The sequence below is a fragment of the Pseudoliparis swirei genome, chromosome 18 (genome assembly GCF_029220125.1).
Source record: "Pseudoliparis swirei isolate HS2019 ecotype Mariana Trench chromosome 18, NWPU_hadal_v1, whole genome shotgun sequence".
Classification (NCBI taxonomy): domain Eukaryota; kingdom Metazoa; phylum Chordata; class Actinopteri; order Perciformes; family Liparidae; genus Pseudoliparis; species Pseudoliparis swirei.
Genome location: NC_079405.1, coordinates 13,067,564 through 13,083,302, shown reverse-complemented (window position 1 = coordinate 13,083,302; position 15,739 = coordinate 13,067,564). Strand labels below are relative to the sequence as shown.

Genomic DNA, 15,739 nt, shown 5'->3' with positions numbered 1-15,739 from the left:
AAAGTTCTTCGACCAACAGCTTTGAAAAAAAGTCTGGACAGAACAAATATTACAGCTTGTCCAATATGCTGTTGTCAAGGGCCATTTACAAGAGCACTATTTTCTGCTGTAGGTTTATGCAAATATCTTGGGAGGAAATATGTCAATGTCCTTATATGGATGACACACACATTCAGTGTTGCATGCAAATGTCCATGCAAAAGCAACACTGAGGTGAATGCAAAACATGAAAAGAAAATCAAAAATGTAAATAAAATCATTCAATACAAAAGATCCTAACATACATTGTATCATGAGCTTTAACTGTATTGAGCTTGACATTTATTGATGGCTATCTTAATGGCACACTGGTTGCAGTAACTGGGTTAATGTGTTCTACATTTTCCCTAAAAATGACATGATGAGCCACCCACAAAAAAACAACATTTGCAAAGTGATAAATGTGAGGTTTTGCTGTGATAACAACTCGAGGATGAGCAGGTAAAAAGGCGTTTACTGCACTTATCTCCGGAAAGATAGTTAGACCAAAGAGAATCAAAGAGCAAGCCACAAGCAAATGTCAGTTAAATGCTGCGGAAAGATGAGCAGCGCTTGCACGACACACACGTAAACACACACACAAGGTGCAGAGTGAATCCTTCTTCACTGCAGCGCCTGACAAATAAGTCAACAATGTCAGTAAATTCGATGCTATCATTCACAATTCCTTCAGAATTAAGGTTATATATATCTAGAAGTGATCACAATAATAGTGCAGTTAATGCTACAGCTATACATTTTTCTGATAACATTAGAACAAATATCTTTATTATAAAATGTCGTGCTACATGAGACCACAAATGGAAATGTGTGTGAGATATGACAAGGGTCATTTCAGATGATTTGCAGTTACCTGGTATTAGACCTTGAAGTGGCCGGTAAGGGGAGGGGCCTATTGCACCAATTTTACTTTTGGGGTTTCAGGTGAGTTTGCATACAACATATCACTGACACATATGCTGTTCTCATTACTTTAGCTTCAGTCTCTCGGTTATCTGCATCATGGCTGCACCTTTGACTCTCCTGGTTTTGTGCTGCGCATTCAGACTGAGCTGCACTAAGAATCCACCTGAATGGTTCCACAACATTTCTACCAGTCTTTTCAGTTTGTCTGGGGACATTATGCTCGGAGGGCTCTTTCCCATTAACCAGCTCTCCAGTAACCTCAGCCAGAGGCGGGAGCCGAACAACATCAGCTGTGAAAGGTAAGAGCTCATGTGAAAAAAAGCATTTTGGGTAAATAATGACCCTATTATTAGAGATTCTGCACAAATAAGTATGTTTCACCCATCTAACTAGGCTGTTACTTTGTTTTTTATCTGCTTGTGGTTCCCCAGTTTAGATGAATTTGGACTGGGCCTTGCTCTAGTAATGAAATACGCAGTGGATGAGATCAATGCAAACCAGATGATCCTCCCTGGCATCAAGTTGGGTTTTGAAATCTATGATACATGCAGACAATCTGCCGTCGTTGTGAAGCCCACCATGTCTTTCCTCACTGCAAAATCTAACAAAGCGCTATATGTGGAGTGTGATTACACAAACTATGAGACCAGCATATCAGCTGTGATTGGTCCTCTCACCTCAGAAATGGTGTCCGTCATAGGAAAACTTCTGGGATTCTTTCTGATGCCACAGGTTTGGCTTCAAAAACATTCACGCTGTTTTTTTCTCAAGAAATATTCCTCATGTAAAATAAAATGTTCAAAGCGAGGCTAAATATTTGCCTCTACAGTGTCCGTCAAAAAGGGAAGTGTGCATAAAATTATGAGAAAAAGATGAATACTTGCTGTCCTACAACGCAAGCTGTATCACAGAGAAATATGAATGTGTTCTTCATGATTAATATACTGTATATTAACTGCTTTGTCATTTTTTACACAATAGTTAAACATAAGACAACTGCCCATTTGCTGTGCAAATTATCTGCAACCTCAGAAATGTGCATCAGGCCTTGGATTTCAATCATGGAAAATCAGTGGGGTAATATTCAAAAGTGGTATAATACAACTTCTCTCACTTCAGGTAAGCTTCGGTGCCACCAGTGACAAATTCAGTAACAAGCTTCTCTACCCGTCATTCTTCCGTACGGTGCCCAGTGACAAATGGCAAGTGGACGCCATGGCGTTTCTCCTGAAGGAGTTCAACTGGAACTGGGTGGCAGTGGTGGGCAGTGAAGAGGAGTATGGACAACAAGCTGTGCAGGACTTCTCCAAAACAGCAGATCATATGTCTATCTGTGTGGCTTATCAGGGACTGATTCCAGTGTATACTGACCCTGCACCTGCAATAGAAACCATCATCAACAATATCCTATCAACCAATGTTCAAGTGGTAGTTGTCTTTTCTCTGTCAGTGCCTGCTGAGAACTTTTTTAAAGAGGTTAGCAAAGCACTTTAGACACATATTACATGTGGATGGATTGTATTCAATTCACTACCAATGATTCAATCCAATCTACTACAGGTCATCAGGAGGAATGTAACTGCTGTGTGGATTGGCAGCACAAGTTGGATCATCAGTGCTCGACTTACTGCGCTCCCCAATATCCAAACAGTCGGCACGATCATTGGATTCATGGACAAGACCCAGGACCTGGACCTGTTAACTGCCTACACACAGGAGCTCTTCACCAAACTGAGTGAAGAGAGGGCAAATACTACCCCTCCAGCACAAAGGTCCACAGGCTTTCCTGTCAATCCCTGCCCACAATGTTGGAACCTGTCACCTGCTAATCTTAGTTTGGTGACCGGCTCTGGTGTGAAACACACATCTTTCAGTGTGTATGCTGCCATCTACAGTGTGGCACAGGCCCTGCACAACCTGCTGGGATGCAATTCAACTGCCTGTGTGCAGGGACCGAAAACCAAGATCCTTCCCTGGAAGGTGATTTATTTTTCTTTTGGTCTGCTATATAGCTGAAACATGTTTAACAACATTGAGATTAATTTGTGAATACATTCTTATTTTGCAGCTGTTGGAGGTTTTAAAGAATACTTCTGTCGACATAAATGGCACACATTTAAAGTTTGACAGTTCCGGCAACCCAAACATAGGATTCGATATAATAGAGTGGGTCTGGAAAGATTCGGGTTTAGATTTTGTAGCTGTTGGAAACTACGCTGGACAACTGTACATCAACAAAACCCTCTTAAAGTGGCACACTGTAAATTCTGAGGTAATTTCAGCAATTTATTAAGAAATTGTTATAAACTTTTGAACATGAATACTTTTAAATCTTTGTGGTAATTACCATAACAATCCTAACTTTAATGGCACAACTTGTGCAGGTTCCTCAGTCCACCTGCTCAGCAGCCTGTGGGAAAGGCCAGGTCCGCAGAGTCAAAGGCTTCCATTCCTGCTGTTTCGATTGTATCGACTGTCTGCCGGGAACCTACCGGGCAAATGAAGGTAATGTGGTATCTGTCAAATACTCGATCTTTATTTAAAGCAATTGTGGAGCATTTCAGGAAATCTGTTCTGGACTCACGTCACTCTCATGTCCCCATGGTAATTGTAAGCCTGCAGCCAGAAGCCGGTTTGTTGACTGGAGAGAACGCAAAACAAGCTAGCCTGGCTCTGTCTAAACATAATCTGCCAACAACAACAAAATTCACGTTTTCACATTTCAGTTTTTGACAAACAATATAACATGTTATTTAGTGAGCTTTGGAGGCGCTAGTATAAGCAGATTTGTAATACATTCAGACACAGACAGGCTATCTGTTTCTTCCTGCCTCCAGTCTTTCGTGCTAAACTAAGCCAATCAACTGCTGTATCTCCAGATTGAATACACAGACATAAGAGTGATAAATGGTGTGCTTGTTAATCAAAACCAAATGTCATGTTGTTTTCTGACTCATAGATGACATTCAGTGCACAGAGTGCCCAGATCGTAAATGGTCTTCGACACGCAGCAATAATTGCACTGAACCCACCTTTTTCTTTTTGTCCTGGGACACGCCTGAGGCTCTGGAAATTACACTGGCTGTGGTGGTGCTGTTGGTATGTCAGATGTCAGTGGGTGTTGTGTTCCTGAAACATTGGAGGACCCCGTTGGTAACAGCATCGGGGGGAGCACTGAGTTTTGTGGCTCTGCTTAGCCTGATGGGAGCTTCCCTCAGTCTGCTGCTCTTCCTGGGCCAGCCAGGGGACGGGGTGTGTCGTATTCAGCTGCCCCTCACCTCTATTTTCCAAACAGTGGTCCTCTCCATTATGACGTCTATCTCACTGCAGGTGAGGAATGACGGATCAAATACAAGAATGTAGATGAATGTAGGACTAAATAAAGAGCACACATTGTAATTTGGTTGCAAACTTGTCTTTTTAAACAGATTCTGTACGTGACAGAGTTCCCAAAGCTGGCCTCCTCTCACCTGCACATGATAAAAGGCCCTGGAAGGTGGCTGTTTGTGTTTGTCTGCTGTACCGTGCAGGCTGGTCTCTGTGGCTGGTTTGTTCAGGAAGTGTCTTTACTGTCGGAATTTGTGGCAGACATGAAAATAGACTTTGTGAGAGAATTTCTGTCATGTCCAATGTCGCCCTTATCTGGATTTGCTTTAATACAAGGTTTGAACGGCGCAATGGCCCTTATATGCTTCATGAGCACCTTCATGGCAGCAAAGCCTCTTCATCAGTATAACCTCGCCAGGGACATCACCTTTTCGTCTTTGTTCTACTGTGTGGTTTGGGTGGCCTTTATTCCGATCTACATCGGTTTGAATCAGAAGAACAGGTCTATCGTCCATGTTTCTTTCACCCTGGCAGGCAACTTGGGATTGGTGGCAGGCTACTTCTTCCCAAAATGCCACTTCCTGTTGAAAAAGCCTGAGCTCAATACAGCGGAGCACTTTTCTACCTTCCTAGAGGGTGCTCCAGTGACACCTGCTCAGGAAGAACCAGAGCCCCAGAAAGAGTCAGGGAAATAAACTTAAGTGCAGTTTTATAAATATGAACTCAAAGTATCTGTACCAGTCATATCTTGTAAATTGTACATCTGCATGCTTTATATGGAACAAAGCATGTGTGTGAGTGTCACAAACTAGTTTAGTCCTACAGCTATAGGATCCTATATTGTAATATGAATATGTTATTGTGAAAAATACAACACAGCTCAAATTTGCCTTTTGTAATTTTCCATGATAATATAGGGTAGAAATGTATTGTTAACATTGCTAACATTGCCATGTCTATACAATATAAAGCATTTTAATATGGCTGTGTACCTGTTTTAGGTACAAAACACATAATCAACATACTCAATATAATGCATTGTTATTTATTTTGTATAAGTACATTTTATCATATTTGGGGGTTGAGTGCTAGTAACAGCTTGAGTTTAGTGGCTTGTTGACTTGTTAGACTAAAGTTATGTGTACAGTAAGAATCTGTAACACTTTACTTTAAGTGTATTATATAAATATGAAAAGAAGATAAATAATGAATATGACTATTCATTTCTATGTTTTGCTGTGAATTGTTCCTTTCATGAGATTCACAAGAACACTCCTCCTCACGGTGAATGAGTGTCGAGGACACTTTGAGTTCCACCCATCCATTATCTGTAACTGCTTATCCTATTGTAACTACTGATCAGCAGGTGACACTGGGTGAAGGCAGGCTACCATGGACAGGTCACCAGACTATACAGACAAAGGCCATCCTAGCCTATCAAATCCGGGCCCCATGGGGCTATAGTGTCCCACTACACCACCATGCAGCCCACACGTTGAGTCAATAAAGTTTATTGAAGGGGTCAAATGTTTTGAATGAAATGCTTTGAGGGTGACACGTCCCTCTGTCACACATCCTTTTGTAACTTTCAACTGAGAAAGAGAAATACAAGTGAAATACAGCAATATAGTTACAATGCAATGCCACTTCTAATTCTGAAGGTTTATTTACGTTGTGCTTGACAAAGGGAATTAGGATATACCAAATATGGTCCTTCTCTGCACATCTAGACATGTGTGTAGATGCCATTGGATCATATAAGTATATGTGAGTTCATGCTTTTAGCTAATGAAGGTCATCTCCTTAGAAGTGTGTGTAGCTGTGCAGTCACCATCTAAATCAGTGCTCATACACAAGCACAGGACTGAATAATCTTTAAGACCAAAACCAACATTATGATGATCTGAGTTTGCCAGAGCTCAGAGGTCGAGTAAGGAAATGCAAGTTTGAGGGTGATTGATAATAACAACAGTGACAGTAAAGAAGGTGCAATGATGTTAGTGATAATAGTGAAGGTAAAAATGAGGAAAAAAACTATATCTCTTAATTTTTCTAATACCATTATTTATGGTCTAACAATCACCACATCCTCATTCTTCCACAATATGCAGAGATCTGAAATAAAACTTTATTATTTAGCATCTGTATACATGCTTAAGATTGCAAATAAACCATGAACATCAAATTAAGTGAAAAGCATTACATACATTTGTAGCAATAACCTAGATAATCAGCAAAGACACAGGCATATAATCAGATCTATTTAATTTAACTTATACTGCTGTCTTCTGGCAGAGACAATAAACACGTTAACCCTGCTTCTTCTTATTTATTTATTCACAGGGCTCTCAAGTCTCACGCATTGAGCGTGAGACTCACGCAATTCGGTCTCATCTCACGCACTCCCGCCACACATCGAATTCCTCACGCTGAAAAAACCTCTCGGCTATTTAATGCTTGAATGCAGGGGTGCTCAATACGCCGATCGATTGTTCCGCTGGAGAGCTCCGACGCGGGTCTGCGCGCATTGGGATGGAGCAAAAAAATAGTCACTAGCACCCCCCCCCCCCCCCCCCGTCAAAAACTTTTCTCGGAGTAGAATAGTCACTAGCACCCCCCCCCCCCTGTCAACAACTCTTTTCGGCTCGATGCCGGCGCGCGCAACGGTCAGCTGTATCGGGTGCTGATGGAAATCTCACGCTTGCCTGTCTTCAAAACTTGAGAGCCCTGTATTCATATTTATATATTTCTTCTGATGTTACCCTGCTATGTGCTTGCATAATAGACTGTACTGTATATATGAATGTCTTGCATATGGTCATTATATTGCTTTGACTTTTATTTTTAAATACTCTAACTTGTTTTGTTTTACCTGTCTAGTTTAAAGTCTTTTAAAAAAGAGAGTTTGAGTTTGATGTCCTGTTTATTTCGTTTCTGGATTCACTTATCAAACACTGGAAACCTCGGACCTCTTTACTCAACCTGGCCATGAGGACTTCCGGTCCTAGGACACTTAGCAACGGTTGCTAACAACTCAGGCTCCTGTGTGCCTGTGTTCTGCGTGATGGCAATGGTTTTTTTTTTTTTAAACATTAAACTGGTGAGATACATTTGTATTTGTCCGTAAAAGCATTGCAGATAACTTTCATATGCTATCTAACTATAACCAAGATACATAGTTCAAGTTGTCCATAACAGCTAGCAAGAATCATGGCTATTTTGTTTGGTTTAGTTAGCTAACTGCTAGCTAGTTATCTATGTTATCAATGTGCGTTTTGAGTATCCTCAACTTGATGACATGTCTGTCTTATAAATTAATACGATGCCTTGGATTAGCTGTTCTGATAGTAAGATTATCTTCTACCTAAATTTGAATACCAAAGTTTGATTTATCATATATGATGTAAAAAAAAAAAAAAAACATGCAGCACTGCACATTAATGGGTTGTGAAGATAAATGTGTCTTGTTCAAAGTAAAACTATGACACAAAGTATTCAATAATAAAATAAAATATTAGCTTTTTCAAGGTTTCAGTTTCAAGTAGTAAATAGTTTAGATAAGACAAATATGTTTGTAGCATTTCTTCATTTAAATTGCCACTTCTACCCCTCCAATTTTAAGTCTTACTCTCGTGATGTAATATGCTGAAAAGTAATTTATTCTCATATTCAGCTTGAGTTATGAAAACTGAATATCAGATTAGGTTGGATTTCATTTAATGTTCAGAGGAAAATGACATTTCCACAAGTAAAAGTGTAATATTTTCTGCAAACGTCACTTTACTTCATATTATTTTTCTTCAGTAAAGCCCAGTGTAACCATGCCACGTGGAAGATTGACCACTAGTGCCCGCTCAGACAGCAGTGAGGTGGATATTGATGGTACAGGTAATGTTGGATATGTTGCTATCAACTAGATATTGATGCTCTCTTAGTAATAACATTTTGCCAGTTGCATGGTTGAAACAGTAATAATGTGCATATGATTTTTTTAAAAAGCAGAATCAGAGATAGCCAAACTGCAGAGACAGTTCAGGATCATGGAAGGAGATCGGCAGGTCTACAACATTCAGGCCCGGGAGCAGATCCGCAAACAACAGTGAATAAGCACTACGCCTATATCACATTGTCAACTGTGTGTTTGTGTTTTTTTATTCGTCTAATTGGTTGTCTATGTGGGTTAAGGCAGGAGGTAGAGAAGCTGCTGAAGGAGAAGGAGGACCTGCATAGAAACCTCGGTGCATGTAAAAGCTTGTCACGCCAACAGCAGGACAGTGAGGACACTCAGAGTCTTCAGGCTCTGCTGGAGCAGAGAGACGCGCTAGAGGAGGAGCTGTGGAGAGAGAAGCAGTGTCAAACAGAGCTAGAGAAGGAGGTGAATTTAGTCTGTCCACTCTATATAATACCATACATGTCTTGTTTACTGATATTTTTGGTCACAAACCACAGTTTATGTCACGTGTCTGTAATGTAAGCAGATAACAAAAATGGAGTTGAAGCTGGCAGAGTTGAGAAAAGGGGAGGTCAGTACTGGGGACACACAGAAGTCTGAGTTACAGCGGACTCAGAAGGCCATACGCACTCTGGAATACAAACTGGACAGAGTGAGTTGAGAAAGTCATTCTCACAAAATACCTTGAAAATATTATCTCTAAATATTATCGTGCTATCAAATTCTATTGTTGTTCTTTGTCGGTTTTTACAATGAATAGCATATCGTTCTATGTCACCTCCAGTCCTTGACACGCTTGAATGAGCAGCTGACTAAAAACAGCCACCTGAGAGAGGAGCTCCAGACACTTCATATTGAGCGCATCCGTTTCCAGCAACTGCACAACAATCTGCACAAGGTCAGACGTCACGCAATACATGATTCAAAGACATGTTCGTGAACTGGTTTTCCACTTGTCGCTGTTTCTCGTGGGTTGTAGGAACTTTACGATGCCCGCAAGAAAATTGGGGAAGTTGTCAACCTGTCCTCTGTTGCCTACGATGCCAGGTCAGATTTTAGAGGGTTGTGTAATAATGTGTAAGAATCAAAAAATGATCTTGTTTTTTATTATTATTTATAAACCTTTGTAATTCAGGGTGGAGGCTCAGTCCAAGATGACCATGATAAGGGAGAAGGCAGTGAAGGACCTCGCCCAGTACAGCATTGAGATGAAGGAACTGGAGAGGGTTATTGCACATGAGTTCAGCCTGAAGGAGTTTATGACCACCAAGTGCAGCGAGAGGAGCGGGCAGGATGACGGCCATGAGATGGGACACAAACTATGTAAGACACAGCCACTGAGTTGCAACTAATATTGCTGTTTTTACAATATTGATCATTATGATGATGGCAAAACTCTTAGGAATGATAATAACACAGAGAGTGATTATTCAATGTTTATTTACTGGGGAGTCCCACAATTATCATCTTGTGCTTTATAAAGTCTCATGCTATATCCAATGTGGTCTACATGTAAAACAAATATAAGGTCCTTGTGACATGATTTTGATACGATTCAAACGCCGGATGTAGCCACATTAAGAATGTGAAAAAGGAAACAATAGCATTGAACCCTGCACAGTGCAGATCTCATTTCTATGAAAAAGTCTAGAGGAACTTTGCTTGACTTATTCGTCATTACCTGTCTTTGCCAAGCTGTTCACTAGCAAAACACCGCCGCATTGCAACTGTACAGCCTGTCCTGCCAGTGCGTCCTTAAACAATGTGTTATGACCTGGCCCAAGTGGCCATAACAAAAGACAGACACGCCATATGAACAATCAAAAAGAATCTTCATCGAACACATTCAGCAATCTAGAGCAAATTAAAGGGTGAACTTAAGTATTTGAAAAATGGGGCGTGGATGTTCGTAAAGTATGCCACGTGTAGTGTGCTGGAATGGAACTTGTGGGTGCGGGTGTGGAAAAGATACATGAAAGCAATACAACAAACTAAAGCCACATAACCAAACTGCAGTGAATGGTCCGCCAGATAGTCGACAGGGGAATCAGGCAGCAAGCTAAATGAAACCATGAGTCGTCACAGCTGTGATAGAACCAAACACGACACTCTTCACAGAGTGTTAACTTGTTTCAGCCACTGGCAGTCAGACATGGGGACGCACTTCAGTTACACGCACAATAACAGGAGACTTGGCATGGACTTGCTCAAAAATATTTGTGAGCAACTCCTGGCTTCAGAGGCTAGAGGGATGTGTTTAATTATAGTAGATTATATGTTTATATGTTAGTTGGAGACCCAGTGTAATTATACAATAATCATAACTGTTACTGAAAAAAAGGTTAGGCTTATTACTGCATGCATAATAACGTTAGCAATATTTTCCTGTTACCCTGAGTAACATTGGTCTATCTCTCTCTCTCCCTCTCTCTCTCTATATATATATATTAAAATTATTTTAGATCATATGCCAAACAGAAGAGAAAGAAATGCTGATACTGTATGCTAATAGTTTAAAGAGTGATAATACAGTACACGTCTTATGGCTGTTCTAAGCAGACTAGATGGCTCAAAGACTTGAGATTTAACTTGGACTTGCAACAAATGACTTTTAAGCATCTCTGCTAGTAGCAGCACTGATTACATAGGAAACGTCACAATAGAGTTTTTTAAAATAACTTTTTATTTCGCATTTTCCACAAACAGATTAGTCCTTGACATCGAGAAAAGAAATATATATATATATATATCGACAACAAAGTAAAATCAGCACACATCCAAATCCATCCATATCCACATACACACCCGCCAAACATTCCCACCCATCCCCTCCCACATGTTTATACTTATACATCTACCCTCCAAGAGTAGGACACAATGAGGAGGGAGGGAAGGACCAAACAATCACACTAAATAGAACCAAATGATAAGCATTAAATACAAAGTGAAAAAACTAAAGAAAGGTAAAAGACATTAATGTGAAAAAATAAAATAAAAAACATAAAAAATCAACAGACATTCATTTCATAACCAGAATTTCCATAGATCTCTTTGTTTAGCAGTTGCACTCTATGTGTACAACCTCAACCCCTCTCAGTTATAACATCTACATCCAATATCGACTCTAGATATAACGTCACGCACGCCCATCTTCTTGTGAAGATATCTAATGTCATTTGTAGTTTTGCAGTCATTTTTTCCATTGTATGGACCTGGTTTAATCTCTGTCTCCACTGAGTTATGGTTGGTGGTTTTTGCATCTTTCCAGTTCAGAGTTATTGTTTTTCTGGCAATCATTAACAGTATACGTCGAATATACCTCAGATTAGTGTCCCCTAAATCTCTTGGTATAGACCCCAGCACATATATTAATGGATCTGAGGGTACCTCCACTTCAATGATTCTATTGATTTCTTTTTAAATATTTTTCCAAAAACCTTTGACTACTGGACAGTCCCAAAAGATATGCGTGTGATCTCCTATTTTTCCACATTTTCTCCAGAAGGATCCTTCACAAATGAAGAGATTACAAGAGGTGTATTAAAATATCAGATTTTTAGATCCAATCAAATTATTTCTATAATTGGCTATTGATTTATGACATTTGTTGCACAGATCTTCCCATGTTGCATCTTCAATTATAACATTTAATTCCAATTCCCACTTTTCCTTAATGTTCAATGTATTTTGTGTTTTGTCAGCTGTAAGCCTTCTATATATGTGGGAGACGTGGTTTTTAGTTGGAAAGCCGTTTTCTGCTATACTAAGAAAATAGTCTTCTGTTACATTAGTTGTTGTTTTTACTAACTGTCTGTCTTTATGGTTTGTAATGTAGTGTCTCATTTGAAGGTATCTATACAGGTCCTTTGATGGAAGTGTATATTGTTCTTGCAGCTGAGAAAATTATTTGAGTTCTGTTCCATCAAATAATTGGTTGATGGTTTTAAGACCTTTTACTGCCCACTGTCTAAATCCACTATCCCATATCGAGGGAGGGAATTCTATGTTGCCTACAAGTGGCATAGCCCTTGAGAGTGAGCTGGGTCCTTCAAGCTTCTTTTTAAGTATTGTCCAAATCTTCAGTGTGTGTTTTATCCATTCGTTTTTATTTTTTATTTTGTTTAGATGAGAGTTAGATGTACAGAAAAAGGTCTGTTAACTTGATTTATAGAAGTTATAGCTGGTAATAAAGATATATATATATATATATAATATATATATACTGTACATACCATTTATTATGATCCTGATATGAAGATGCTTGTTTGTCCAAGTGTCAGAGATGAAGGAGCAGAGGAGAACGGACTCGGGGGAAGAGTCGCTGGATGCTCTAGAGGAGGTGTTTGAGAGGATCCAGACAGTGACAGGGGAGGACAACCTGGACATGCTGGTCACCAGGTTCATCCAGTGTACGTCTTATCAACATAGGCTGACTGTTTCAGACACAAATGTATGTTCCTTGTAGATATATTGTTGATTTATAAAGAATGACACCATAACTGCATCTCTTTCCTTTGAAAAAAGATTATTGTATGATTTTTTTCTTTACCTTTGGAGGAACACTGAGGCTAAATTAATTTCCATGTCCCACTTTGGTCATAATCAGTTTCAGTTGAAGAGATTTAAATGTATCTCTCTGTTGCATTGCTGTTTTGCTGTGTAGTTGAAGACCAGAACTTTGCGCTCTTCAACTTTGTAAATGAGCAGAACAATGAGGCAGAGGCGCTAAGAGATCATATCAGCAAGGTGAGTGATTCCTTTATTTACTCTCATGTTTAGCTCCACATAAAATACTCATATTCAGTGCAACAATAGAGCAGGTATGCTTAATTCCTTGTTCACAAATATTGCAAGGAACAAATATAAAGGTATTCAATGGCCAGAGTTATAGCGTTCTTACAACATCCGAGTAAGTTCTAGGAAATTAAATTAAAGTGGTTATTTCTGAGTGAGTGAAAGGGAGCATGCAGTATTCAGTGGTGTTGGTTCAACCCAAGTATCTCCATATTTGAATGTCTATATGTGAATTTGCAGACAGAAGCAGAGATACAGCGGTTTCGAGTAGCAGATTTGCAACAAGAGCAGGATCATCGCTCTCGGCTCCGAGACATTGCGGAGCAACTACAGGAAAGCGAGTCTCAAGCTGAAGACTATGAAGACAAAGTCAACATCATAAACAAAATCCTGGACCAGATTAAAACAGGTTTGGCATACGGCTAGAAAATATGTCAATATTATAGTAGTATTTTATATTTTGAGATCCTAACATTGCACAAATGTCCTTTCCTGGTTTTAAAGGCTGCATTACATGTCATATAATTTTCTAATTTACCAGACTGTTCTATCATTTGCCTTAATCCACTTACCGGTAGTCATTATACCCTCATCACAATGAATCCAACATCTCATTGCCATGGATATCTGAAAGAAAAATTTGTCGACAGGCAAGCATACAGTTCAACACATATAAAGAAAAATATCCATTGGTAAATTGATAATCACTGAATATTTACATGGGTTTGATTCAAGCAAAACCTATTGTCCCTCACATACTCTTTTCCAGGAAACGTCCCTTAGAATCATCAAGAGATTACAGATATATGTATGTTTTCATCACACAAAAGCAAACACAGACGGTTCCAGGTACTCCTGATTATGGTCTATCCCATCTCACAGGCGTGAACAGCATCTTCTCTCAAATGGATTGGGACCGCTCAGTGATCGAGGACATACTGGGCTCCTCCACAGGGATCAGTGAGAACAACATCATGTCCTACTTGGGTCTGGTGGAACAGAAGACCAACGAGCTGCTCACCATACAAGCTTTCCTCAATTCTAAAGTAACCTGCCGACCTGTGCTTCTGTGTTTACTTTTCTGACAGACGTTCCTGTTGTATTTCTGCCATGTCATGTAATGTGTCTCTGTATTTGTGGCTCTTGCAGGATCTAGAAAAGGAGTACAACCCAAAAGACCTGGCTACATTCCTTTTGGGTCAAAATCCAGAACTGCTTCAGCAGAGTGTTAGCGTCCAACCTCCAATCAACAGGTCAGACTTTTTTTCATAATTAGTAAAGCTATACATACATTTAATCACCACGGACATCCGGTTGATGTGTGTGTGTCTGTGTCGGTTGGACTCCTCAGTGCGGAACATGACGCTGAAGACTCTCCTGTCACTGATGAGGAAGAACGACCACTGTCACAGGGAGAACTTCGCCAAAGAATATTAAAAGCGGTGAGCACAACGCTAAGTGCGAATCATGCACTTCGGCGATTGTTTGTGCTTTTCATCATGATATATTTTTCCTGTACTTGGTTCATTCTCCTGGATATGAATATTAGATTTTGCAGAAAGAGAGTTCAGCTCGGCAGGCAGCAACCAAAGCCTCAAAGATCAGCCAGCAGCTGGATGGCAGACAACGCTCGCTGGAGGACGCACTGATCTGACACACTGACCTGATGTTTGAAATGGGGTCCTCGCCATCTGCATCTGAAGGGCTTGCTTTTATCGTTCAGCATAATATAGATCCAGGAAGGCCATCGCCGCTGATGGAACCGGCCTGTTTGCTTATTTTTAAATGTTGCAGCTTGCACATGTAAACATTTAAAGCTTAATTATGTTATGTATGTCCCATTTTATGATGAATCATTAGCGTGGCCTTTTACAATGCCTGTTTGTTGGTGTGATTTGTTTTGTTGGAACTAATTAGGTCTGGAGCTATAAAGATGCCATTTCAGATGCTGGTGACCAGCTGTCCTTTTGATGTGGGACTTGCCATCTGGCTTTGACTCTTCAGTCTGGTTGCAGGACAACCTCCCGCACTGGCGGTGTTTCATTACATGGTAGTTGCTGCTATGCTCAAACGGAAAGGTTGGGGGCAGCAGAACCTTTTGTAATTCTAATTGGCATGCTGAGCCCTTGAGTCCTGTTTCCAAAAAGGACATGAGCATTTAACGCTTGACAGTACAAACGGATTCTTAACAATTTTGTGTTGCTGTAATAATGCAGATTTTTCTCAGATGTGTTATGCTGAATCACGCTCACTTATTCATATTTATGTGACCAATTTGTAGAGCAGGCTTGCCACATTATCTTCTTCACATGTACCAGTAATATCAGAAGTGTCTGTATCTTTTTTTCCGTCAGTGTGGCTTGTAATGTGCAAAGATTAAAAAAACTTCACTTTGATCCTCAGGAGTTTCAAATGTCATCTTATCCAAACATCCTGGGTCGAGCCTCTGGTCTGGAAAAGATGGCAGTCACTGCTGCAGAGAGCAGCTTCCTCTGTACAAATGAGGGACGGGGAACTTATTTTAAGAACATTATTTTTTTTAACTGAAACAATTAACAAAGGGTGTTGCTATATTTAACTTTAAAGGTCACCCTGATGCCTTTATAGCTTTTTTACTGATTCATCATTGACTGATCAAGGAAATAATAATTTGTCAAGTGTACCTGCCCAAAACAATAAAGAGACATATCAGTCATTATGTTAAAAATCTAACTTGACTTT

The 15,739-nt window shown here is 39.9% G+C and overlaps 2 protein-coding genes across 2 annotated transcripts; both read left to right on the top strand.

The window, feature by feature from the left end:
* Positions 1–1,041: 1,041 nt before the first annotated feature.
* LOC130208836 (taste receptor type 1 member 3) lies at positions 1,042–5,000 on the top strand. The gene is made up of 8 exons (XM_056438187.1): positions 1,042–1,244; positions 1,377–1,677; positions 2,065–2,421; positions 2,506–2,925; positions 3,014–3,217; positions 3,330–3,450; positions 3,905–4,275; positions 4,374–5,000. Exons 1-8 carry the CDS (start codon positions 1,042–1,044, stop codon positions 4,965–4,967), a joined length of 2,571 nt encoding a protein of 856 aa, XP_056294162.1. The 3' UTR covers positions 4,968–5,000.
* A 3,093-nt stretch (positions 5,001–8,093) lies between these two features.
* On the top strand, positions 8,094–15,420 carry odad1 (outer dynein arm docking complex subunit 1). Its single transcript, XM_056436703.1, has 14 exons — positions 8,094–8,160; positions 8,275–8,371; positions 8,458–8,647; positions 8,751–8,876; positions 9,009–9,122; positions 9,204–9,271; positions 9,360–9,547; positions 12,499–12,633; positions 12,888–12,970; positions 13,259–13,427; positions 13,901–14,064; positions 14,168–14,271; positions 14,370–14,460; positions 14,568–15,420. The coding sequence occupies exons 1-14, from the start codon at positions 8,094–8,096 to the stop codon at positions 14,670–14,672; spliced, it is 1,701 nt and encodes a 566-aa protein (XP_056292678.1). The 3' UTR covers positions 14,673–15,420.
* The last annotated feature ends 319 nt before the right edge of the window (positions 15,421–15,739 follow it).

Bases quoted from the DNA above. Each gene is read 5' to 3' on its own strand.
- LOC130208836 (XM_056438187.1), top strand. From the start codon at position 1,042: ATGGCTGCACCTTTGACTCTCCTGGTTTTGTGCTGCGCATTCAGACTG. The intron at 1,678-2,064 runs GTTTGGCTTCAA...CTCTCACTTCAG, and splicing joins GATTCTTTCTGATGCCACAG to GTAAGCTTCGGTGCCACCAG. The intron at 3,451-3,904 runs GTAATGTGGTAT...TCTGACTCATAG, and splicing joins AACCTACCGGGCAAATGAAG to ATGACATTCAGTGCACAGAG.
- odad1 (XM_056436703.1), top strand. From the start codon at position 8,094: ATGCCACGTGGAAGATTGACCACTAGTGCCCGCTCAGACAGCAGTGAG. The intron at 8,161-8,274 runs GTAATGTTGGAT...TTTAAAAAGCAG, and splicing joins GGTGGATATTGATGGTACAG to AATCAGAGATAGCCAAACTG. The intron at 8,877-9,008 runs GTGAGTTGAGAA...TGTCACCTCCAG, and splicing joins TGGAATACAAACTGGACAGA to TCCTTGACACGCTTGAATGA.